Source organism: Etheostoma cragini, chromosome 3 (genome assembly GCF_013103735.1).
Source record: "Etheostoma cragini isolate CJK2018 chromosome 3, CSU_Ecrag_1.0, whole genome shotgun sequence".
Classification (NCBI taxonomy): Eukaryota; Metazoa; Chordata; class Actinopteri; order Perciformes; family Percidae; genus Etheostoma; species Etheostoma cragini.
This window is the reverse complement of record NC_048409.1, coordinates 25,420,026-25,444,434: the sequence shown is the minus strand read 5'-3', so window position 1 is coordinate 25,444,434 and position 24,409 is coordinate 25,420,026. Positions and strand designations below refer to the sequence as shown.

General features: G+C 39.1%; 1 protein-coding gene across 2 annotated transcripts in view; it reads right to left on the bottom strand.

The window, feature by feature from the left end:
• Window positions 1-5,252: 5,252 nt before the first annotated feature.
• sorl1 (sortilin-related receptor, L(DLR class) A repeats containing) overlaps window positions 5,253-24,409 on the bottom strand; it is a 67,978-nt gene continuing 48,821 nt past the window's right edge. Inside the window, exons 20-48 of one of the 2 annotated variants that reach the window (XM_034865522.1) lie at window positions 23,675-23,921; window positions 23,401-23,539; window positions 22,954-23,127; window positions 22,697-22,810; window positions 22,478-22,600; window positions 21,728-21,847; window positions 21,233-21,358; window positions 20,832-20,942; window positions 18,539-18,670; window positions 17,557-17,688; window positions 17,252-17,386; window positions 16,577-16,729; window positions 15,774-15,944; window positions 15,183-15,311; window positions 14,791-14,917; window positions 14,336-14,505; window positions 13,748-13,860; window positions 13,308-13,412; window positions 13,084-13,150; window positions 11,555-11,637; window positions 11,376-11,466; window positions 11,100-11,290; window positions 9,957-10,076; window positions 9,054-9,218; window positions 8,460-8,634; window positions 7,515-7,621; window positions 7,040-7,232; window positions 6,683-6,895; window positions 5,253-5,828 (exon numbers count right to left, since the gene is read on the bottom strand). In XM_034865522.1, coding sequence (XP_034721413.1) covers window positions 5,761-5,828; window positions 6,683-6,895; window positions 7,040-7,232; window positions 7,515-7,621; window positions 8,460-8,634; window positions 9,054-9,218; window positions 9,957-10,076; window positions 11,100-11,290; window positions 11,376-11,466; window positions 11,555-11,637; window positions 13,084-13,150; window positions 13,308-13,412; window positions 13,748-13,860; window positions 14,336-14,505; window positions 14,791-14,917; window positions 15,183-15,311; window positions 15,774-15,944; window positions 16,577-16,729; window positions 17,252-17,386; window positions 17,557-17,688; window positions 18,539-18,670; window positions 20,832-20,942; window positions 21,233-21,358; window positions 21,728-21,847; window positions 22,478-22,600; window positions 22,697-22,810; window positions 22,954-23,127; window positions 23,401-23,539; window positions 23,675-23,921 — 3,994 coding nt within the window. In that variant the 3' untranslated portion in view covers window positions 5,253-5,760. The remainder of the gene's footprint in view (window positions 5,829-6,682; window positions 6,896-7,039; window positions 7,233-7,514; window positions 7,622-8,459; window positions 8,635-9,053; window positions 9,219-9,956; window positions 10,077-11,099; window positions 11,291-11,375; window positions 11,467-11,554; window positions 11,638-13,083; window positions 13,151-13,307; window positions 13,413-13,747; window positions 13,861-14,335; window positions 14,506-14,790; window positions 14,918-15,182; window positions 15,312-15,773; window positions 15,945-16,576; window positions 16,730-17,251; window positions 17,387-17,556; window positions 17,689-18,538; window positions 18,671-20,831; window positions 20,943-21,232; window positions 21,359-21,727; window positions 21,848-22,477; window positions 22,601-22,696; window positions 22,811-22,953; window positions 23,128-23,400; window positions 23,540-23,674; window positions 23,922-24,409) is intronic. The other variant, XM_034865527.1, reaches the window with a different exon arrangement.

Below are 24,409 nucleotides of genomic sequence, written 5' to 3'. Positions count from 1 at the left end.
AAATAAAGGTCTTGAAAAAAAGAAGAAAAAAAAGGTCTTGGGAAAAAAAAATCTGGATTAATACATCAAACGATCTGATATCATTGAAAAAGTGATAACATCAATGTTGATTAAAAAAAAAGAGAAAAAGAATTATGGCCACTATGTGTAAACTAATTTTTGCCCACAAAATGCTAATTTGTGGCCAAAATTAATTAATTTGTGCCCACTAAAAAAATAATCTGTTTAAATAAAAATAGTATTTTGTGTAAACAACGTGGATATTTTTGGCATTTAGGTTTTGCCTCAACGCATGCATTTTGGTGATGTAGTCAAATCAAATTAAAAGTGAAAATGCAAATAACACATTAACATTAACATGAACCTATTTTACCCTCTTGAAGAAGCGGTTGACTAGAAACTGTTTGGCTTCTCAGTTGTTGCCTACAGTCTAAGGCAGGGGTGGCCAACCAGTTCAGCATATATAGTCGAAAAAATAAATAAGCACCATAGCAAAGAGTCACGCAATACTTACACATCCACACCACAACAGCAAGTGATCTCCAGATCTAATTACGCAATGATGCCATTTTTAAAGGTATTTAGATAGATTAACCCGATGGGAAACTGGTTGTACTCGGTTGTGGCCACTCGAACAAACTCTTTCACTTGTGTCTGTAAGAACAGAATGATTTTAGAAATCTCCGGTTCCTTCTCTAAACACAGATTTCAGTCAGGCCCGTTTATATTGTAATGTTATGTTACTTTTAACTTTCCTGTATAATAAATATGAATGAATAGATGAATGAATGAATAACATTTCAAATGGTCAGTATTGTGATAAAGCCAATTCTAGAACCAGGTTATATTTTATTTGGATATGGATTTGGATAAGGCTGCAACTAATGATCTTATTATTAATGATTAATCTCTTTTATTTCAGATGTATTCATTTGCATGCATTAGTTATTCTATATAATGTCAGTAGAGCCAGTAGAGTGGACTAGAGTTTTTGAAAGACACAATGATTTAGATGGAGGCGTAGCCTATTTATTGTAGGATACACATGTATGGTTAATGACATTGTCGGAGGAACCACTACACCCGTGTGTTGGACTTCACATAATAGTTATATTGCAACACAAAATATATTTAACGCTAATTAATATAACGCTTTATTGTCATTACACCACTGTCTGACAGTATTACAATGAAATTAAATTGGTACTCACAAATAAATAGATAATTAAAAGTCAGTTAAATAAGACAAAAAGTGAAAAAGTCCCAGCAATAGATAATGCACATTACAGTTAACAGATGGTATTGCACACAACTGCTAAGTTAGCAGCCTAAGTAATAAATATTAAAAAAAAACAATTATAAAGTTGATGAATTGTGACACGAGACTAGGAACCATTTAACGGTTTCACTGCTGGGGGAAGACTCTGTTTCACCTGTGACCCGACCCACCCTGCTCACCTCCTCTACAGGGGCCTCCCTTCTGGTAGGAGACTCAGGACAATACAAGCCCAAACTACTAAGGGGCCGTTCAGTATTTATGGAGTGGACCATAGAGGTGGGTCCTGTCTTTTTATTCTTTGTTGAAGTGAGAGTCATCCAACTTTGTTTGATACTACCATACAAAAGGGAAAGTATATACTGCATACATATTACACCAATTATTATACAATTTTAACATTTGATTAACTAATTTGCTATTGCATTACTATAGTGTCTTTTTTTAAAGCAGTAGTGCCTAGAATTTAGTGTAACATCGCAGTTAGGTTGCAGATTGCAAAAGACTGACTACACGGTTTCTCACTCCTCCCTTTCCAAGCATGTCGAGAACCTACGGTGGTCGCCTTCAGGTAACATCAAAACGTGTGAGGCCCTCTATAGAATCCGTTTGGTTTGTCCGTTCTGGACTACTGTAGAAACATGGTGGCAACATGGCGGGGTTTGTGCAAGCAGACGAGCTCCTATGTAGATTTGAAGGGCTATTTTAAGCTACAGTACAACAAAAACACAAGATGACAGAGTTAGATTTTTAGCAAGTTTATTCCAGTATAAGTGGTTTTAAAACACCTCACTGTTTTTTCAAACATCTCATTGTTCTTGCAACCTCCGAAATAAGCAAGCAAGACATTAATATCTTCAAACAAAGCCAACAAGTCCAACATGATCAAACTCTGTGGCAAACAACATTTTGAAGCAAACTATTTGACAAGAGTCAACATTAAGACAAGTGGGGAGCAAACAGTCACATAATAACCAATAATCATACTTTGTACATGTGTAAAACCTGACTAAGAAGAGACTAAGTGGCTGGGTTACAGCAGCCGACGCAGAAAGGAGCAGTGATCTGACAAAAATTACCCCAATGCCCTAACAGTAACCTCCTCCTCTTCAGCCTCCTTAGCCTCAAGTTGTGTGTGTTTGACTGTGTATGCATGCGTGTGCACTTGTGTTCTATCATACAAGCAGTACATCACTTAGAAACCCAATGTATTCTAATAAGGCATTATGTGGCAGAAAATCAGAAATCAAACTCCGCAGAGCAAAAAACATCATTAATGCCAGAAAATCTGTTTTTAAGGCCAAGAAAACAAAACAAAGATCATCATGAACAGGTGCAGAGCTGAGTGAAATCAAGCTTAAGTTTTGAGAAAACCTTAAATGTCAGTGCAGACACCGTTTAATGATCTTGGGAAGAATAAGATGATGAGAAAAATATGAAGCAGGAAATATCTAGGCTCTTCCTGACAAAAATGGTTTGTTGCTCAGGGTTTTGTGAATTGGGTTAGGGTTGTAAGATTTGTCTGCAGAAGCCAGTCTACAGAGTAAAAACAAAAAGTGTAGGGGTGACACCAGAGTGTGTGCATTAACTTCACAGGTGGTGATAGTAGCATTATGAGGTGGGACGGTACCTTAAAAAGAACAGATATAAAATACATTCATGAAGACATCTTTACAAACCAAATAAGAGAAAGATCAATAGAAAGCAGAACACCATCAGTTCAAATGGCTCAAGCCGAGAGGCAAAACACAAATTTCAGTTAATGGACTACAGTATAGGGTCTGGTGAGGGGGGGCAGGAGCAGAACAAACATGATGATTCCCCAAAATGTTTTTTGTGTTGATACATTTACGTGCAACAGTTTGATTCTCTATATACAACTGGTACTACTTACTGGTACTTATAAAGGACCGTCCAAATTACAACAAATTTTTGTCACATTCCTCTAATAGTATTTAGCCAGACCAGGTTTTGAGATCTGGCTCACAGCCTTCACATTAACACAATGTGAGTTAAAATTTAGCATTTTGTGATGCTCACAGCATAAAACAATGACATTTAAATATTCAACAGGAAAAAAAAATTCTCCAGAAAAAGTGTCCCTGTGATGGCCCAGTCACACAAACATAAAGGCTAATATTTGGACCAAAATCTATTCATTTGAATAGAATCACAGCAGTTGGTGGATTCGCTTAAAATGTTTTACAGTACGCTTTTATCATTTATTTAGGATTGTAAACAAAATATCTTTGAGTTTTGGACTGTGGGCCAAACATAACAAGTGCACCGTGGATAATTAAGACAAAATGGTTAACTGAAAAAAAATAATCAACAGGTGATTGGACAATGGAAATAAAAACCTCATTTGATTTAATATTTGTTATATAACTGCATTTTGTTGACAGGAAACGTAATTCAAATGATAAGCACTTTTGTATTATTGTTAAAACAATTTGTTAATAAAGCTTATTTAAAAAACAAAAGAGAACAGAGAGATGCAGAGCTATGTTTCTGCCTGGTTAGTGACCAAGCTAACTATCATGCTACTAGCCAGTTGGCATACCTTTTAAAATGCATTTATTTATCTATGGCACTGGATTACTAGCTAATTTGGTTGGCTCCTGTGGCTTGACTCGTGCTAGCATATGACCGGCTAGCTAGCATAACACTGGTTAGTCCCACTAGCCCCACAAGTAGTCAGTATGTCAACAAACTTCTATTCCCACCTATTTCACAAAAAAATGCTAACTAATTGCCATTTTCTGTGACCAGGTGCTTACTCTGAATAAACCACAGTGTCAACAATTTTTTAGAGGTGCTAGTTTCTAATCAGAATGTAGTCCGCTGATTTGAAATTGATCTTAAGTAGCAAACAAACTGTTTCTGGAAAGACATTATGCTGTTGAAATCTCACAGACATATGTGAAAACGTAAGGAAAAAATAACCAAGGCAGTCATTTGCATTATGGTTTAATGTATTGTTTTTCTATATTCTTTCATTTGACTGAGTATTTTTTCACTGTGTATTTTTGTTTTTCTTATTCTTTTTTTTGGCCATGGTGTTTTACTTACGTGCCCTGTGTTTGATATGTGCTAAATGTATGGCAGCATAACTGGGGACTAAAAAAAGGTATTGATTGAAACAAAACTATCTGCATTACTAGATACTACTGCTACTACTACTACTACTACTACTACTACTACAGGTGAGTTAAAACATGTTTTCTTTTGTTTGAATCAACCCTTTAAATGCTTTTCTAAACCAGATAGTGAGCCTGAACCTGACTCTTCATCACAACTGACAATAATCTGTGTCTGCCAGTCATTCCACCCACAACTCATCCAGTACCTCATCAAAGGTTTCTGTACCTATTTAACAGTAGATGGACAGAGCTGCCTAAGCCATGGTGGTGATGGTGGTGCTGCGCTGGTGTCCGCTCCGACACAGTTCCCTGAGAACCCACTTCCTCTACGACTACAGCTATAGCAAAATGCTGGGGGCGATAATTTGTGGTCCTAAACGATAAAAAACAAACAAACACATTTTACAGAATGATATGGTGCAGCATTACAAGGAAAGGACATATTAAAAGCCAATATTTACAAATAGGTCTGATGATGTCGACAAAGCTGTGAGGGGATTCTTCTCCCCCCCAGGAATATTCTTGTGTCGTGGTTCATGTGTTGCCTCTCCGTACAAACATACAACAGTGTGCTGGTGATGTGAAAATAAAGGTGTATCTATCTAATCCAATCACTGAGTGTCATAGACTTTGTTAATGCATTTACAATAATCAACAGTTTCCAAACTGTTGATCATTCAAATAGATAAACAATTCAGATTCTGTAAGCGATGAAACATTTCCAACTGCCTCACACTGGGCACTAATGTTACATATACTGCTATTGTACACACTGTACTTTCACCAAAATTGGTAATCATTAATGCTCCGATATTTTCCATTTGTACATATAGTATACAGAATTTGTCTATACATCTGTATTTTTTTCCTACGTGTGTTTTTGCATTCTATACCCCAGTCTCTGGATGCTTGATTTGGCTTTAAGCAATGAACCGCACCTATGGATACTGAGTTTGCATTACAAATAGGGTCTCTCTTTCCCTGGCGTGCTCGAGAAACTCAAATCCTTCACAGTTTGCTTCAGTGTCCACCCTTTTTCTCACAGTCCTTTTTTGACCCCATATATATATATATATATTTCATATTATAAAAAATAAGTTATTGCGCATCCAAAAAAAGTGCATTGTATATTTGAAAAATATCTCTATCTCTCTTTACGCTTTTCCATTTTTCTTCATGTTTCCTGCTAATCGGGGTGGCTATCAACGTATTCAGAAATGGCAAAGTTTCCACCTGTTTCACCTTCACTCCATCGTACCGCGCCACTGATGGGAAGTGATGGGGAATAAAGAAGAAAAGGGGAGAAGGGAAGAGAGAAATAGGTAATGGAGGGACGTCTTGCTACGCGATGACCATGGGAACGTCGTCTGAGAAGCCACTGATCATGGGAGCATCTTCATCATCATCACCTTGAAGGAAGGAAAATAAGAGAGGGGGATGTTAGGGAAAATTTCTTTCCTGTAGGAGTCAATATGTTTTTATATTATTAATGGATCACAGTGACTATGTTCAACGTAAAGCAGTCACATTAGCTGATATGGGGTAGCGACAAACCCCATATCAGCCAATGTTTTTATTCCAGCACAAAAAAACTCTAATAAACAAAGCAACTATCTAACTTGTTAACATAGTGACGGAGCTAGGAGGAAAGAGCTAGCAGCAGAATCGGCTGTCAATTGATCTTCCTCAACCGGATGTGTGTCTCAGTCAACTGAAATAGAACTGCAAGAACTTAATTTAAATGGTGAGAACTGAATGTAGAAGTATATAGAGAATGAACTGAGAATATAGAACTGTTTTCAGAGCAACTGAATTCAATTTTATAATATTATTATTATAAATTAGAAGTCAGTTCCAAACTAATAAATGCAATTTCCAACGTTAAACAATATAAGTTCCAATTCAGTTTTCTCATGCTTTCATTTTTGCCAATACATGTGGCTCCTCCAATTCATATGGAGCATAAAGGTGCCTTTTCCATCGGTTAGTGAGAAGTAGTATTTTTCTTTATTTATTTTTTTAATTCTCCTTTAGAATCCCCACCTTCAACACTTTACAGGCAATCTGACAACCCCTGGGAGTTATCATTATCCCCAGCAGGCTCACACTCATCAATCTTGTAAATTGCACTCCTTGAAGTGCCCAGTCAAGTTAAAGTACTACAGTCAGGTACTGAACCCTAATGATCTCTTGAGTGTCTGTTCTCCAGCGCCTTGATGGCCCAAAGGCTCAAACGGCTACCAAGATATTTTGATTGTCTCACCCAGTTCATCCCCCGAGGAGAAGATGGCTGAGCCCAGACGGGAGTTGTAATGGGAGTTTGCAAAGGCGGTAAAATTGTTTTGCAGTCGGCGGTGTCTGACGTAGAGCGCCACCAAGCCGCCGCCCACCCCCAGTAGCAACAGAAAGAGGACCGGGACCACCACCGCCGCCATGTCTCCTGAGTGGCCCTCACCGCGGGAGGCATCACTGGCCCCTGGACAGATGGAAAAGTAACATTACAACTCTCTACGCACTTAATTTCCCCTCCAAATTTGTGATTTTTGCTAGAGCTCACGTTTCAAAGTAAGTATGCGCGTGGGGGGTGGGTGTGTGTGTGTGTATGTGTGTTCTCTCCTACCGGCTGTCATCTGGTTATAGAGCAGTTGTGCAGGTTCCCCACACAGCTGACCGCTGAGCAGGCAGCGGGCTTGCACAGAGAAAGTGTAGTTGTGTCCCAACAGCAGGGTGTTGATGCGGAAATAGTTCTCTGTGGTGTTTCCCAGGTAGGACGTCTGGTTGGTTACACTGTCATACACATGCACTTCATAGCCCTGTAAACATCATGTAAAAGGTAATGGTAGATATTATGACTTGTTATGACTTAAAAGAATACAAAAAGAAAGAAGACAAAAAATGCTTATTTTGGAATGTTATTAGACTATATCCACTGGGTTAGAATATAATTATTCCCTAGAAGTATACAATTAAATATGAGCCCTATACCTAGACAAGTACAGTGGTAGATACTCATATCAAACCCTCTATGCAAACACAAGCAGGGTGGAAGAAAAAGTTACACTGTTTAAAACTCATGTTGGTCACTGGTGTCTCACCCTGCTCTCATTGAAGCCCTTCTCTCTGACAGCCAGACTCTTCCAGAAGAGGAACACATGATCTTTCTCTGTCAAGATTTTCAGGGCTTCAGGAGCTGGAAGAGGAACTGCAGCAGAGGGAGAATGCTTCTTTAAGCAATGCATTTCTTTGTAAAGACATCCATAGCTTATAGAAAGTGACTAGTTGTACGTCTGTATGGTGGGAGCTTTATTTCTTAGCACTGAAAGAAATGAGACTGCATCAAAGTTACAAATACATACAGTACCATGGAATTGTTTCACAGATTCGTTATTACTTTTGCACATTGTGAAACATGTTGTAATTAGAGCTGCAACTAAAGATCTTTTTTTATTTCTCTGTTGATTGACCGATCAATTGTCGGTTAGCTTAAGCCCTCCTCTGAACAGTGACTGTCCAATCATAGAATAATAACTATAACCAGGCACTAAGAATTTGGAGGGTGATGTCTTTTTTATTGTCCTTCCAAAACCAGAAACACATATTGGCTGTTTGGATGCAACAATGAAACTAATCATATCAATGTAGGCTTAAGTTGGCAGCTCAACCCTGCTCTTTATTGGATTGAGGAAACTATACTTGAGCAGAGTCAGCCAAACTCAATAATCAAGATAGAAATACATTGGTTAGTCCTCATTCTCAAAGAGAGGGAAGTATTAATTGATACAAAATAATACAGGAAAATTGTAACCTCTTCATTGCTTGTCCCACAAAAATTCTAGAGTAAGCTATGCACCCAAATGGGGCCATGTTAGAATGAAATAATGTTTTTATTTTAATATAAATTACATTTGTATTTATTATTTTATAGCTAACAAGTTCTAAACTGCAATACAAGGACAATGCTGCTTATTTAATACTGTGTGAATTAATCAACTTTTGCTACATCTCTGCTGCTCCTTCTACTCTATGTCCTGTGAGTGTACCTGTGCTGAGAGTAAAGCTGGCCTCTTTGCTCATGTTGCGCAGGCGGACAGAGATGCTGTATCTTCCTCCGGGCTCCAGGCCTTTCAGCAGATACTCCACCGTGTTGTTTTGGGTGGTCAGCTTGTAGTCCCGCTCCACCTTGCGGATTACGTCCCGCACATGTATTGCATATGTCTACAGATACACAGACAGCCAGAGAGAGGACAGTAAGGCACCACCACAAAAAGAAAAACACATAAGGTTACAAGAAGTTATTTGTACCGTATTTTATAGTAGATGATGGAGTTGAGGTCAGATGCATCGAAACAAAATGTGAACACATTCAGTTTACCATTATTCAGGATATTGATGCAAACTTTTAAACCTATTCAGACAAATAAATAAATTGTGTACTGGTGAGATCCAGTTCAAGTCTATAAGATTGTGACTGAAATGCACTGTTGCTGGATCAAAGGCACCTATCAGTGCAGGTGTGAATATCAGCAGTAGTCGATTCTAAGAATACAATCATTAGGTATCCTGACACTTTGTTCTTCATTCCTGATGCTTATCATCAGGTATGACCATCGCAGTAACATGAGACAGTGTTGTACCAGAGCTGTGTTTGGGGCGTCGTAGGGCGGCTGCCACTTCAGCATGGCCTGTGTCTTGTCTACTCGAACACGATGTAGGTTCCTTGGTGGCAGCCTCTCGTTGGGAATCATTTTCACCACGGCGTAGTCAGAGGGAGGACCCAGGAAGGGAGAGACAGCACGCACCTGAAGGCAAGCCACAAAAAGGACCATCCTGATGCTCTGTATCATAAAATGTACAAGTCATGGCGTGATGGAACAGAATAAAACGGGTCGTTTTTGACCAATACAATAGATCTTCAATCCTAATATGATCTGTATATATTAAATATAATCAATACTACAATGGCTATCTATGGTAGGCAAGTGAACCTATGTATGCCAGACATGAAAATAACATATTACTATTAACATACTGGTTTTTAATTGTGTGTCCTACATTGCCCCTATCATCCCACATATAAACAATAATTACATTTTTAAGGGAAGAAAAACACAGCAAACATTACACACACACCAAAAATATATATATTAGTTTAAATATATACTGTATATTAAAATATAAATATGAAATTGAGTTAAAAAAGACACAAAAAGGGACAAAATCATAAAATAATTTTTCCATTGACCATTGTTCTTCTTGCACTGTACACTTTTATTTTTGTTAATAATAATTATTGTTATTTAAGGGTTACACGTTATCATGCCACAGACATTTCCGCTGGAACAAATCTGGCTCCAAGAACAAACTTTTTTTGTTGGTGGAGTTGGTGCAGTTTTCCTTATCAGCAGATATTCAAACATTTAATCAAAGCCAAAATAATAAGGAGATCAAGACACACTGGATGGCATCAGGTATTTATTTGGAGTGGAATGGTCTGTAAAGAGTGTAAAGGAAGTTGTAAGGTTGTTGAGAAGACTCACCAGGAAGAGATACTGTTCATCACTGTCTACTGTGACTGTCAGGCTGAGAGAAGTGGTGGAGGCCAGGCGAGGGCTGCGGTACAAGTCCAGGAAGGAGGTGGCATAAAACACACCATACACCTACACACAAACACCACAATAAAACAAGTGTCTACTCAGTAAAGTGGTTCAGTAAAGGCTTTGGTGAGAGAGGTTTTCTTTATAAAACAATATCAAAGTTGAATGTCTAGATAGAAGAATGTAAAGGCATTACAGGATAGAGCAATGGTTCCCAACCTTTTATGCACATGATCTCTTGGAATAAAGCAATGTCTACTTGACAGGTTGTCTATTAGTTGTGAGCAGTTTAGCTAAGAAGAGATTTTCCTATTTTGGGTGGTTTCATTTCTCTCTCTCTCTCTCTCTCTCTCTCTCGCTTGACACCTCTGGAGGTATCAAGGTAAGCAGCAATAGGTAGGGGCACCACACACAATGCAGCATAACACTTAAAGTGGGTCTATACTGTAAGCAGGGCTGGGTACTGAATTACATACTTTTTAGGCACCCACTAAATTGCCTCCTTAGTATCGAGTATCGAAAAATGCCTTGTCATTCAATACCAAATTTCAATACCTCAAGAAGTAAATCTCATCAGCGTCAGTGGGCCAATAAGCCTAAAGCATGCTTCTATCAAGATCTAATAAAGCTTGTGATTGTCCGTCTAACGTTACATGTTGTGAAGGCACACAGGAAAGACTCTACTCTGCACAAAGAGACGTGGTTTACGTAGTAGGAGCTGAAAAAGAAATACAAATATTTGTGCTGTTATGTGTAATATTGTAATCATAATTTGTTGAATTAGATTTATACAATTTCTATAAAGTATAATTTAGGAACTGTATCAAAGTCACGGTATCACGTTTTTTTTAACAATACTCATTCATAATTATCTATATATAATTGTCTATGTATATTTCCCTTCTTTAACTGCTATATTTCTGTCGCAAAGTTTATAAAGTTACAAATAATATTTACAACTTTAGTGAAGTATTTTGGTGTTTTGATCATGTGATCCTGTTCTATTGTTGCAGACATCATGACATACTGATAAACCCTTTGTATACTATGTACCAGTCAGAGGTCAAAATCTGCTATCTGTTGTACCTGAGCAGGGGATTTGCTGATGGTCCAGCTGCAGTCCACAGCTGTCTGGTTGAGGGCCCGGGCTTTAAGGAGGGGCCGGTCTGGCTGGGTGCCGGTGGTCTGATGATGGGACAGGGCGGTGGGACTGTCTCCTATACTAGTGTGAGCCCATACAGCCACCTCATACACTGTCCCTGCTGTTAGGTTTGTAGCTGGAAAAAGACAGGAGGAATCAACATGTAGATGAACAGTGACAATTTCAGAGAAAAAAATAGTGGAGCACTTGACAGACAGTACCTTTAAGGATCCTTTCTGTGACTGTGTAGTTCCTACTTTCCTTGACGTGGGTGTCGAACTGCCAGGACAGAATCACTATGTATTGTTTCACCTTGTGGAAAAAGAAATAACCCCATCAGTTGTGCTAATATAGACTGTACACAAGCTTTTAAGGTAACAATCTGAAGAGGTGCTCTTACGTCATACTGGGAGTTGAAGCTGAATGAAAGGCTCATGGAGTCGGCTGTGATGCTGTCAGCGATCACAGAGGGTGGGGGCAGGGCTGCAGCACAGAAAGAGCAGGTGTCAAAATGAAATTTCACAGTTTATTGAATTTGTGTTTTTTTTTAAATCTCAAATGGCTGACAAGGAAATCTATTCAGGGTGATTTGGTTGCATATTAAGGGGCAGCAGGCTAAATGATGGCACATTTAAATTTCTCTAGACATTTGAAATTAATTTAATTTAGTTGCTAATGCAAACTCAATGCATTTTCTCCATGTGTTTCAAATTAAAAGCCTTTTTTGGTGAAACATCTGAGGTACAATGTGTGAGTTTTATTAACAGCAGCTTAGAGTAGAAACTAAATTGATTGAAAATGGTATTTATGTTAAAAAAGAGTAACAGAGTGACGAGTATGGTAGTTGCGTCTATGTTAATTGATTATGGTTTAAAGTATTGTAAAGGTTCCTTTTCCATTATAAAGCAGGTTGAGATGCAGTATAGATACTGTAAGTATCAAAATTGTAAATCCACAGGGAAATGCACAAAGCCCATATTCAGAAATGGCGCATTTTAGACAGAGGGTGAAGATAGATATATTTAGACAGACAGTATTAGTAAAATAATGTTTACATGTTCACATACACAACAACATTAAACCATCTAAACATGTTACCCAAAATACATGTATGAACATAAAAATGAGCCAAACACTGGAGCTTTAAATAGTACATGTACCATGTACATTACTACTTAATTTAGCTTAGACATTTCTTCACAACACATTAATGTGTGTAATTTACACGTGTTTGGTGGACAACACAAGGAAGTGGCAAGTGGTTTTCAACTTGTGTGGTAAGGCTATTTCTAGTCTATATCTATGATGTTCCACTTCCAGGTTGGCGCCGTTGCCGTAGGAATTTCCGGATTTCCATCTCGTCAGTCGGATTTCAGTTACCCTCCGTTTTATTTGTTTTATTTGTTTTATTTGTTTTGGAATTTTCAACCCCGTGGATTTATTGGAACCATGGTTAACTGCTCCCCAGATCTCTGCAGGTTAAATCCAGATAGCTAGCTATACTATAAGTCCAATCTGTACATTCCCCCCAAACAAGTTCCTTCTCGAAGCTATTTTGCAGCGGCACCGTGGCTTTTCCCAGTACTTAGCGCAGTCCATGGCGATTGTGACTGGTTTAAAGAAATGCCAATAAACCAGAGCATTTTCTTCCATCCAGGAATGCTGTGTGGACTAGACAGACCTCGGACCAAGCAAGACTAGGCTATTTCTGAGGACTGAGACAAACATCTGCACTCCCTGAAGAACAGGCAGAGAAAAATACAGGAGATGGCAAACAATCCTGTTTGCAGCATTCACATTACACGTGAAATTACACTGGAGTAGTTTCAGGGGCGCCTGTACAACCTGAAATACCTGTAGACACCAGTAGGTGCCAGTGTTTTCAAACCAGAGTGTGTTTGTGTGACACTGTTGGGAGGAACAACTTACCTTTCTTAGGGGTGATGGATTTAACCTCGGTCCAGTTGCCCACACCTCGACTGGTCACTGCTGACACCTGGAAAACATTATCACAGCAACACCAACATTTACACATGCTGTACATGATAATATCACAACATTATTTATGGTGGAGAAAAAAACATTTGTTTAATCTTTTTTTTTTTAACCATGTTATCGTGGTGGATGTATGCATGTGTGTGTGTGTGACTTACCCTGAACCTGTACAGTGTATCTGGCTGCAGCTCCTTCACCTCGGTGTTGGTTGTTGCACATCTCTGTGACGTCCAATCGAGACTTCCTCGCTCACTGTACTCAACCTGACATCATACAGTAGTTTGAGGCAGGTGTTAAGGCAGAAACTTACAATCCATAAGCTTGTTACACAGCCATCATTTTCAAATGAAATATAATATGTGTAATAATTAACAAGTGAGACAATGATACCGCAACAATAACCTTGTTGCTAAGTGAAGCAGGATAAATACAGTAAGCAGAATTTTGGTTTCATTCATTCATCTGCGACTGATAGAAAGTCTCAAAGCTCAGTCATTCAAAAGCAACCAGACTGTGCCAAACATTTGAAATTGTTATGGAAATAATACTGACAAAAATGTACATGTGACTCAGTTTAATGCAGATAAAGAGGACTCACAATGTACTCTCTGATGAGGCCATGTCCTTTGTCAGGAGGGCTCCAGGAAATGTCCACTGTCCCATCCTCACCATTATCACAAGACAGCTGCAGGTTCCTGGGTGGGTCGGGCACTGCAGGATGGACACAGACAAACACAATGAAAAGATGTACTATAGTACAGTACTATAGTATAAATAAGCTTAGGGCAATTTCACATTTCATTCAGGATGATGAGGATAAACATGGCAGCTATTTGACGTCATAAGATGGGTGTTTGTGATGTGCAACAAAGGACTGTAAGTCTTTGTGTCAAACTGATTCCCCGCTAGACCTAATAAGGATGTTTGCCAGTATCAAATAATCAATTTTACAATGGTGATCACCATTAACTCATAATACATTAGTAAACAGAGTAACCTGCTTACTAAATAAAAGGTAGATTTAGCTTAAAACAAACAGGATATTTAAATTCCTCTTGAACATCTGTTGACAGTTTAAACATCAGCTGATATCAGGATTGCGACATACTGTGAATGTAAGTTAGTAAGTGTATGAGTCACAAATGACTGAAAATTAGTCTCTGTAAACTGATTGTATGATACTCACAGCCCTCTGGTGTCCTGACTGTGATCACCTCGTTGGTCTTATGCAGCTTGCTGAGACACTGAGTGAGCACCTTGACGTGGTAGGTTGTGTCTGGTTTCAGCACGGTCAGTTTGTAGCTGGTCTTGTTGCTGTGAGTGTCCATAATGGTCCACTGCTGGGTGCCCACGAGCCTGAAGGCAAAAACAAAAGATAAAGTGCAAGTTATGGTACTGGGAGCAGGGCCCTGAGGGTTTTGTGTTACACAGAAATATATTTTTGGGAGTGTGGAATAGCAAATTCTGATAACAAGTTTTAATGACAATAATCATATCACCTGCACATTGCAGTCGTAAGGCCACAACTGTATTATGGATGTCTGTTTTCTGTTAACGTTTTTTGGTCAATGTTGCCCAATCTTTCAGCAAAACATTTAGAAACATTCAGCTGGTGCAAAGTTACAGGGTGCTAATACTCACCTGTAGTATATGAGGAAGTAGCAAGAGTCCAGAGGAAGGTTTTTGGGGCGAGACCATGTCAGGGTGATGGCACCCAAGAAGTCTGGGGTCCACTGGAGGTTCTGGACTTTATAGGCCAGCGAATCCACTGGAAGAAAGAGGGAGAGACTCCTTACAGATTATTTTGTTTGCAATGGGTCAGTTTAATTTTAACAAATTAAAAATAACTAAACGCCAACAGCCAGCAAGTGGCAGCATTGTACCACTTTCAATATAGTAAATGCTACTTAAGTATAGTAAGTAGCAAGTAGACATACTGGCATTTACAATAGAGCGGATATTGAGTGGTTCACTGAGTGGTTTATATGTGAGTTTGAACAGACTTGGTCATGGTAATTGTATTTAGGACCTACGGGTGCAGTTGTCCTCGTCGCTGTGGTCGGAGCAGTCCAGGAAGCCATCACATCGCTCGCTGTCCAGTAGGCAGGCTTCACCATCAGAACAGCGAGTCCCATTAACACAAAACAAAGGCCCACGAGTGGCTGGAGAGAGAGGATTGGTTTTACATTACACTTCTTGTTATTGTATTACCTGCATTCTAAATATGCCTCTATGCACTTTCTGCATGCCATGACAAATGAAAATGATACTATTTAGTCTACTTTTTGATGTTGTTAGACCTCTAAGATAATGTTTTCTGTGCAGTAGTAACATTTCAAATTCCTTAGTTACAATAAATAAAACATTAGGTGTGCACAATAATGTACCTCTTATCATCAGGCCTAAATGTGGAGCAAAAATATTATTTAGCCTAGAACACATGGATTTTAAGGTGTGGCATTAATTGAAAATTAATATGTAAGTTTCAGTGTCTTACATTCAACAGTTTTAGTTTAGTATATCCTATTTATTTCTTTATTTGAATCAATTTTCTTCAGTTATCATTCTGTTTCCTTGTTTGTGATGGCATCACAGGTGCACAGTATGCACAGTATCAAACTCACGGCAGTGGGTTTCATCAGAGCCGTCCTGGCAGTGGAGCCGGCCATCACAGCGCTGCCAGTCGGGGATGCAGTGGGGGGGTCGGTGGCAGAGGAACTGACCTCGACTGCAACGTGCAGGGGAGGGCGGGGCCTGGGTGGGTACTGGAGCCATTGTCACAGAGCCATTAGCTGCTGTTAAAGAAATACAAGGTGATTATTTTCATTATTTTTTTCGTTTCTTATTTTCTCTTTAATTGTACTATATTAGTTAGTCTGGCTATCATCCGCCGAGCTCAATAGATTTGAGATTGAGCATTGGTCTTGGGAGTCTGCTCTGTAATTTCTCTGCACAAGAGGTGTGACCAACGGGCATAGTTCAAATGACTCTAAAGGCAATCGGAAAGTCCTTCAACCAATCAGACCAACAATTCGTAGAAGCGACAGTTGCATCAACGGGTTGCTGCGCTTCGGTGGTGGTTGGTGTTAGCTTTTTTGAATGAAAAAAAAAAAAGCTGCTTAGTCGCTTCTCTATAGTCATCGTGTAAAACCCGCCAATAGCGCGACAGGTAGAGAAGCCAGTTTGTGATTGGTTCCTGCAAAATTGTGAACTGAAGCGGGAGAATTATACGTGCAGGTTTCCAGACCAAGCTGATGGGTGAAATAAAATCGCCGGCAGAGTGGGCGGGGTTTACCCAGTCTAACATATTGTATCTAGGAGTATTCAGTTTGGTCAACTAAAATAAATACATTTAAAATAAAAACATTGTTTAAAAAAAACACATGACAAATAAGATATGAACCACATCAACAGACAGAGGTGGTACCTGTGGGACATCCCAGCTCATCGCTGCCATCAGGACAGTCAGCGTAGCCGTCACACACCCAGGTGTTGATGATGCACGCTCCAGAGCCACAGTGGAAGCGGTTGGGGGCACATGTAGAGGGACCAGGGGCTACAGTGTGAGGAGTACCACCACCTACGAGGGTGGAGATTAAAGTTTAATGGCTGGGGTTAGATCAATCAAAAATAAACATGGAGCACCATAGAGAGTAAGCATGTTAAGGGCATGCACAAGATTTTCTTTAAAAACACAGACAGTTATGTGAAATGAACAATAAAAATATGCAGTTATGAAATTCATACAGTGTCAAAAAAGTGTCATTTATCAAACATTTATTTGATATTTCTTATTCAAAGTGTTTATAACAGTAATATAATTAAATATGTAATAATAATAATAACTAAATCAGATCCCTTTACAGAGAGACAGTACAAAATGCATTTGCATGTTTATCAGGTTGGTACAACAACAAGTTTTCCACTATTATAATGGAGATGTAAGGGCGGTCAGAAGCCTGGGATCTTACACATTGTGTGCTGTAACAGACTCAGAACAAGAAGGATTTTTCCACTTTTATTAAAATATTTGGTCTTTTCACACGTACGTTTTCTGTTGCTTTTAACAAAAAAGTAGCCTCATGACAGCCTAACTGTGTACCTGTACACTGGGCCTCATCAGACCAGTCCCCACAGTCGTTCTCTCCATCACACTTCCACCATGTTGGAATACAGCGTCCATTTCTACACTCAAACTGGAAATACCTGGAGCAGCCTGGGACCTCAGTGGGAGCAGCTGCAACACACAGAGCTAAAGTTAGCAGATACTGCTGCTTCATTATCACTGGACTTATTAACTTTTCAGAAAAAAAATTAAATGCACATCTATTATATATTAAATGTGCATTTCAAATGGTTTTAATATTAAACACTAGCTGTGTGTATGTATTAGCATAACCTCCTCACCACAGTTTGCTTCATCAGAATAATCCCCACAGTCGTCCATGCCATCACACTTCCACTCCAGGCTCACACACACTCCGTTGGCACACTGGAAGGTGTAGGCATCACACACTTTGCCAAACTCGGATGGCGTGGCTGACAGAAAACACACAGGAAAGTTAGTTGGTTACACAAATCAGTTTGTTTAAACAAAAAAGGCACAGGAAAAAATAAATGCACATGTATTAATCACAGTGAGTGTATGAAGCAGAATAACAAAGTGACAATGTTTGAAGGAAACGTATAGATGCAAAGTGTTTAAAAAAAACAGTTGTGCTATTCACAACAGTAGTAAAAATGTGTTTGAAACACATCCAACATTAAAAGATCCAACAGGCTGTGTAATGAAAAGCACAACACAGCAAAAAGTTTTTTTTTTTAAAGAAAATGTAAAATCTACATTTGTTCTTCATCTGTTTGCCACCTGTCATGTTTACTTTATACTATTGGCATTAATACTGGCAATAATGAACATGATGTTTCAAAATTAGGATCTATAGCATTACGTTAAGCAGAGGCAAAGAAGAAATGAATGATTCATGATCAAGTAAAAATGATTCTACAGAACTAGTTTTGCACCCAAGAAAACAAGTGATGAACAGAGCAGCTGTTACAGATTGTTGCTGAGTAAACATATCTGAACTATTATCATCATCTCTCAGCGGTTATTATCTAACAAACAACAGTCATCATCAGTTAGTAAGGTTTCTTACTAATAGTTTAAACTAATACAGGTCGTCTATGGTTCCGTCCGGGATTCAAATTACTGTAGATTTAAATGCTGTCTCTCACTTTAAGGTAATGAATCTTGAGAAGATTGATCAAATTCCCCTGAATCAAATCACGTTGCACTCTGTGCAGACCTGGCTTTTAGAATCACTTCTTTCGATAGTTTTATGAGAATCGTAACTGGTTGTGAGCAGGAATTAAAGAATAAGAAACACACCACATCCAGCATAGTCGGCATCCTCGTCAGATCCGTCTTCACAGTGTTTGATCCCGTCACAAACCAGGGACTGAAACAGACACTGGGCTCGGTTCTTGCATACAAACTCCATGTAGCGAGTACACAGTGGGTCTGTGGGTGATAGACAGAAGTCGACATGCAAAATGACTTTTAAACACACTATGGCTTTTTCCAACATTGTAACAAGCATTGACTGATAATCTATATGTTTTACGCTATACAATGTATAACCAGACATAGGTTAATTGTGGCCTCTTATTTTTTCCAAAATATGCTATGGCTCAGCGATATTCTCAATAACCACAATGGTAATACACCTTTCTATTGTTTTTGTATTATGTATACATATTTAATGTGGCAATGAAAACAGTGTGTAAAATCCTTTTAACACAGGTATGCCTCCTTTAAACCCTACTGAGCTTTAACTGTCAGCCCCTCTAACGGTTTACCTATCTTCATAACACTTTTCTTCAAATTATAACAAATGTTAAAGTCTAATTTGCACTTCCCCTGCTTATGATCCAGTGTACTTTACAGCATTATGTAACATTAACTTTTTATGCTTTCTGCACAAGTTTTTTGAAAAAAGTAGCGCTGTCAGTTAAACGCGTTATTAACGGCGTTAACGTAAACCCATTTTAAGGGCGTCCATTTTTTAATCTTGAGATTAACATTCTTTTCGGCCTAGAAAACATTGTCGTTTTTTCACATGCTGTTGCAACAACTAGTAATGTTAGAAAAACTACAACACCACACCGGATCTAGTTAGACCGGAAACAAAACAACAGGCACGTCACACACTTGTTTGGGCTTGCGATCCGGGCCAAAGTGTGGTAACATTACGTTTTGAGTGGATGGCGAGTGTGAGACGCTGCTACCAAATGGTTCCATTGACCAGACCAAAGTGATTGGTGTGTTTTGTCGTGTGAACTGAGCTACCATCGGAGCATCCACTCTGAAATACCACTTGATGGCCAAGCTTACAGCTGATGTGAATTCTCCGCTCCCTCGTTTAAGTATTCTTTTCACCCTTTTATTGATGGGCAGTGTTACATTGTGTGATAGATTATTTGCTCCAAGTGAGAGTGTTAGTGTGAAATTCAACACTACAGTAGGGTATATGCCAAGGTTGTTTTCAACTAAAAAAAAAACATTTGCACAAAGCAAGCCGATCAACCTTTCCATGTCTATAAGAACATTAAAATGAGAAAAAATAATGGGACAAAAAGAAATCAATGGACATTTAGAATAGATAAAAATGTGAGATTAATTGCGAGATAACTATGACATCAATGGAATTAATCACAATTCAATATTTTAATCGTTTGACAGCACTTGAAAAAATTAAACCATTGTTCAGCTGACATTAAGGTCCCTTTCACCTTTATTTTCTCTCACTCAAATTATGACTCTCAGGATTTTTGTGTAACTCAGAAACCCTTCTACCAACAGTACAACAGCATCGGAGCCAGCGATAAAAACAGACTGAACAAACTGATCAGGAAGGCTGGCTCTGTGATCGGCTGCAAACAGGTCACTTTTGAAGCTGTGGTGGAGAGGAGGTCACTGAACAAACTGTTATCTATCATGGATAACCCTGACCACCCTCTCCACCCCACACTGGTCCAACAGAGGAGCAGCTTCTCTAAGAGGCTCCGACAGCTTCGATGCCGCACGGACCGCTACAGAAAATCATTCATACCACAAGCAATAACACTTTTTAACATGTCATCTCTGGGTGCTAGATGAGACTTTTGAACACCACACTACTGCACTAATGCAACCTGCACATTTGGTTTATTAACATTTACATTTTAGCACATTTTAGCATATTATTTAAGCAGTTGCACATTCCCCTCCCCCATACTGTACATATTCAAATATTTGTTCTTTTTACTTTATTCGTATTATTATTTCATGTATTATGTATGTATGTATATTTTTCCTAGTATTTCATTTATATTTATATTTTGTGCCTTGTGACTGATTTTGCTGCTGTAACACAAGAATTTCCCATTTTTCTTGGGATCAATAAACATCTATCTATCTATCTATCTATCTATTACCAGACAGGATACAAAATAATACTCACTATAATAATATTCACTTTTTTTAACCATCCTGTTGGACCTAAAGTTGTAGTTTCTCTATTCAATCCTGTAACCAAATGTGCATAATCATTTACCTATGATCTTCCATTACACGGCCCTACTCATTTGACTCACTATCTGATGACTAGTTTGCATTCTGCTAAAGAAATGGGATCACTCACCACAGTTGTGCTCATCAGCGCCATCTGAACACTCCTGGATGCCGTTGCAGTGTGCAGTGGCTGGAAGGCAGGTGTGATTGGAGCAGAGGAAGCCATTACACCGAGTTCCCTCTAGAAACACACAGAATAATGTAAACAAAAGATTATATGATTGCTAACAGGGAACATTAGCTCTTATGACTTTCCTTAGCTATAGCTGTTTATAACTCTCATGTCAAATGTAAACCTGCCTCACATCTGATAAGAAACAAGATTATGTGAACAAGATTATTTAACACTTTCACTAAGAATGTATTTTCACTAGGGCTGGTTGGTTAGATTATTGTTAAATGACACGATACGTTACAAATATATGTCGTCAGTAAATTCTGTCACAATGACATTGTTGCGTATCAACTTACGACAATGTTGGGGGTCTTCGTCCGAGTCATCCTGGCAGTCGTCATCACCGTCACACATCCAGCGCTGTGGTATACAGTGACCCGTGCGACACTGGAAGCTACTGGCCTCACACGTGTGGTGGCCCACTAAGGACAAACAGGGAGAGATTAAAGACTTAGACAACCTGGTAAAACAGAGGTGCTTCACAGACGACAGCATTAACACCCTTTGATCTGTTATGTTATGATTCCTGCAACAAACTCACACACACACATAATGCAAGTGGCACTGCTTTGATTATTCATTATTGTAAAGTCTATGCATAAGCAAATATATAGAGGGAAGTGGCATTTAAAATAGATAGTACATAAATAATCATATTGTCTGTTATTCATTACTCTGACTGGCAAAAGAAAGTTTTTTCCCATGGCTTATGAGATTCTTTTTCCAATGTAAGAAGCCTTATTCCGTAGGGTTTTCATGATGTATTATGTAGTCAATAACACTGTCCTCACCTGTGCAGTTGGCTTCGTCCGACCAGTCTCTGCAGTCATTGTCTCCGTCACAGCGCCATGCCTCGCGGATACAAACACCTCGCGCACATGTAAACTCTCCTGGGCCACACTGGTGAGACTCTGAGAAATACATCAACAATATAGTTAGTACTTGCAAAAACTATTCATTTCCATTGTCATCCTTGACACAGCAACAAAAAACAAACAAGATACAAGATAGAAAAATTAGATTTCTTAAACATACTTACATTACAGTGTTCATCTCAAATGCAAATTGTATGTGGTACTAAACTAGCATTTACAATTGTTCTGTAGGTTGTTAGGATATACTTTAAAACCTGGTGACAACTACATTTTGTCTGGTTTGTCTGGTAAGCTAAATATGAATCATGGAGTCCCACAGGGCTCCCTTCTTGGCAGACATATCCTCCTAAAACATGCATTAGCTCAGATCATTTGCATAAAAGCACTTGTGATAAGTTTAATTAAAATTTCCATTACAGGCACTGGTTGTAGCCTACAAAATGTCTTTAGATGTTTTAAGTAGGGCTAAGGTAATATAATATGTAAAGTATGTATATCATTCTCCTCTACATTTTGTTGCTTATTTATTTCTGTACAAAACATTAAAAACTCCCAAATCAAAAACAAATCCAATGTGTACAAAATGTTTATTTCGCACAGTTACCATGACGACATAATACTTTCTCCATCTTAAAAGATACAAACAGAATAAGAACCACATTTTACCACAGTGCTCTTCATCACTGTTGTCTCCACAGTCGTCTTCGTGGTCACATTTGAAGGCCAAGGGAATGCAGGAACCTGAGGCCATGCAGCGAAACTGGTTGGACGGGTCACAGGTCGTAGTGGCTAAAGGGGGACAAATAAATATGTTTAGTTCTTTATGTTAAAACCGCATTTGCGTATATCTCCCTAGGGAGAAATGTGATGTGGCTAAACACTTACGACACTCCTGTTCATCACTCATGTCTCCACAGTCATTGTCGCTGTCACACTTCCAGATGCTGCTGATGCAGCGGCCGTTGGAGCAGCGGTACTGGTTGGGCAAACAACTGTGCACTGATTGGAGTAAAAGAATGGATCACATGCAACCACTAATTAATCAGATAGCTCCCCCTGAAATTGAGGCCTCACTTACAACTGAGACAAGATTATTTATACAGCAAACAATCATAATTCCCAAGTATGTGCTTTTGTCTCACCAGTCTTGACGCAGGTGTTGTTTTGGAGCTGATATCCGGTTGGACACTGGCACTGCAGCTCTCCGTTGGGCATGGTTACAGTCGGGGCACCGTCTGGGCAGACACAGGTGTGTCGGTGACCGGGCTGAGGCAGACAAAGCAGGCTGCACGGCTGATCAGCACAGGCATTATGGCCTGGTGGACGAAAGGTTGAGACCTCAGTTTGAGCAGTTTAGTTATCAGCTTTGAAACTAGCTAAGCAGCAATCCTGTAACTCTGTGTATGTATGATGCAATCTTCTATTTGCCTTAATTATTAAAGTATGTAGTTTGTTTTTAACTTTGTGTCTAAAACTGAAATCTAAAGTCTGAAACTGACCCCATTACTTAATATCTCATTGATTCATTTCTCACCACTTCTGCTAAGCTTTCAAACTTTGTAGACATGACTCAACTCTCTGATCCTTACCTCTGCTCTTCCCCTTATAGAAGATCTTGAGGTCCATGACTCCAGTTAGTCTGCCAACGATCAGCTCATTGCTCTGGGCACCAGCTTTTGGAGCTTTGAAGATCCCCATTCTGGACCAGTCATCCCAGTACAGGTCATTCTGAAAACAGCATCCAACACAAGCTAGTAAAAACGGATTCTTGGTGAGGAATTACATATTCAACATGTTTTAAAACCTCATCCACTCTTTCTCTGAAAGTTTTTAAATGTACATCTAGTGAATATACAGTTTCACCTTGAAGACAGCGATGGCATACGGATGGGGGAGCCCCTCCATCAGAACGCTCCTCTGGCCACCGGTGAAGTCAGCCCTCTCGATGCGGTCGCTGTAAGCTTCGGTCCAGTACAGCCAGTGGTCGTCGGCTGTGATCCCATTGGGCCAGCGAACGCCCTCTGACACAATGCAGGACACATTGGTTCCATCCATATAGCTTCGGTAAAGACCTGCCGCTCGGTCCCCCCAGTCAGTCCAGAACATCAGACTGTGGGACATAAACAGTGTGGATTTAACTGGAATGTTTCACTAAACTCAGACTTAATTGAAATATTGTGTATTGTTTAATGTCATTTTGGTAATGAAAAACACATCTAATGAGCTACGCATTACCGAGACACACACTTTAACTTGTTGGCCAGTATTGTTAGAAAAAATCCAAGATTTTCCAAGGTTGCACTTTGTGACACAGGTCTAAAACAAAATACACCCCCTACAGCTGGTAATAGGAATATGGTCATTTATCTAATTATCATGGATCTTCATCAAATGTTTGATCCAAGGTTGTACAATGTCAGACAATTACACTCTGCCTGATCTAAGGTATCTCCTTCCTTACAATTACAAAGAGAGCCTAGGTACTTTCCCTTGCAGGATTGATAAATTATAAATTATTATTACATACAGTGGGTACGGAAAGTATTCAGACCCCTTTAAATTTTTCACTTTTTGTTTCATTGCAGCCTTTTTCCAAAA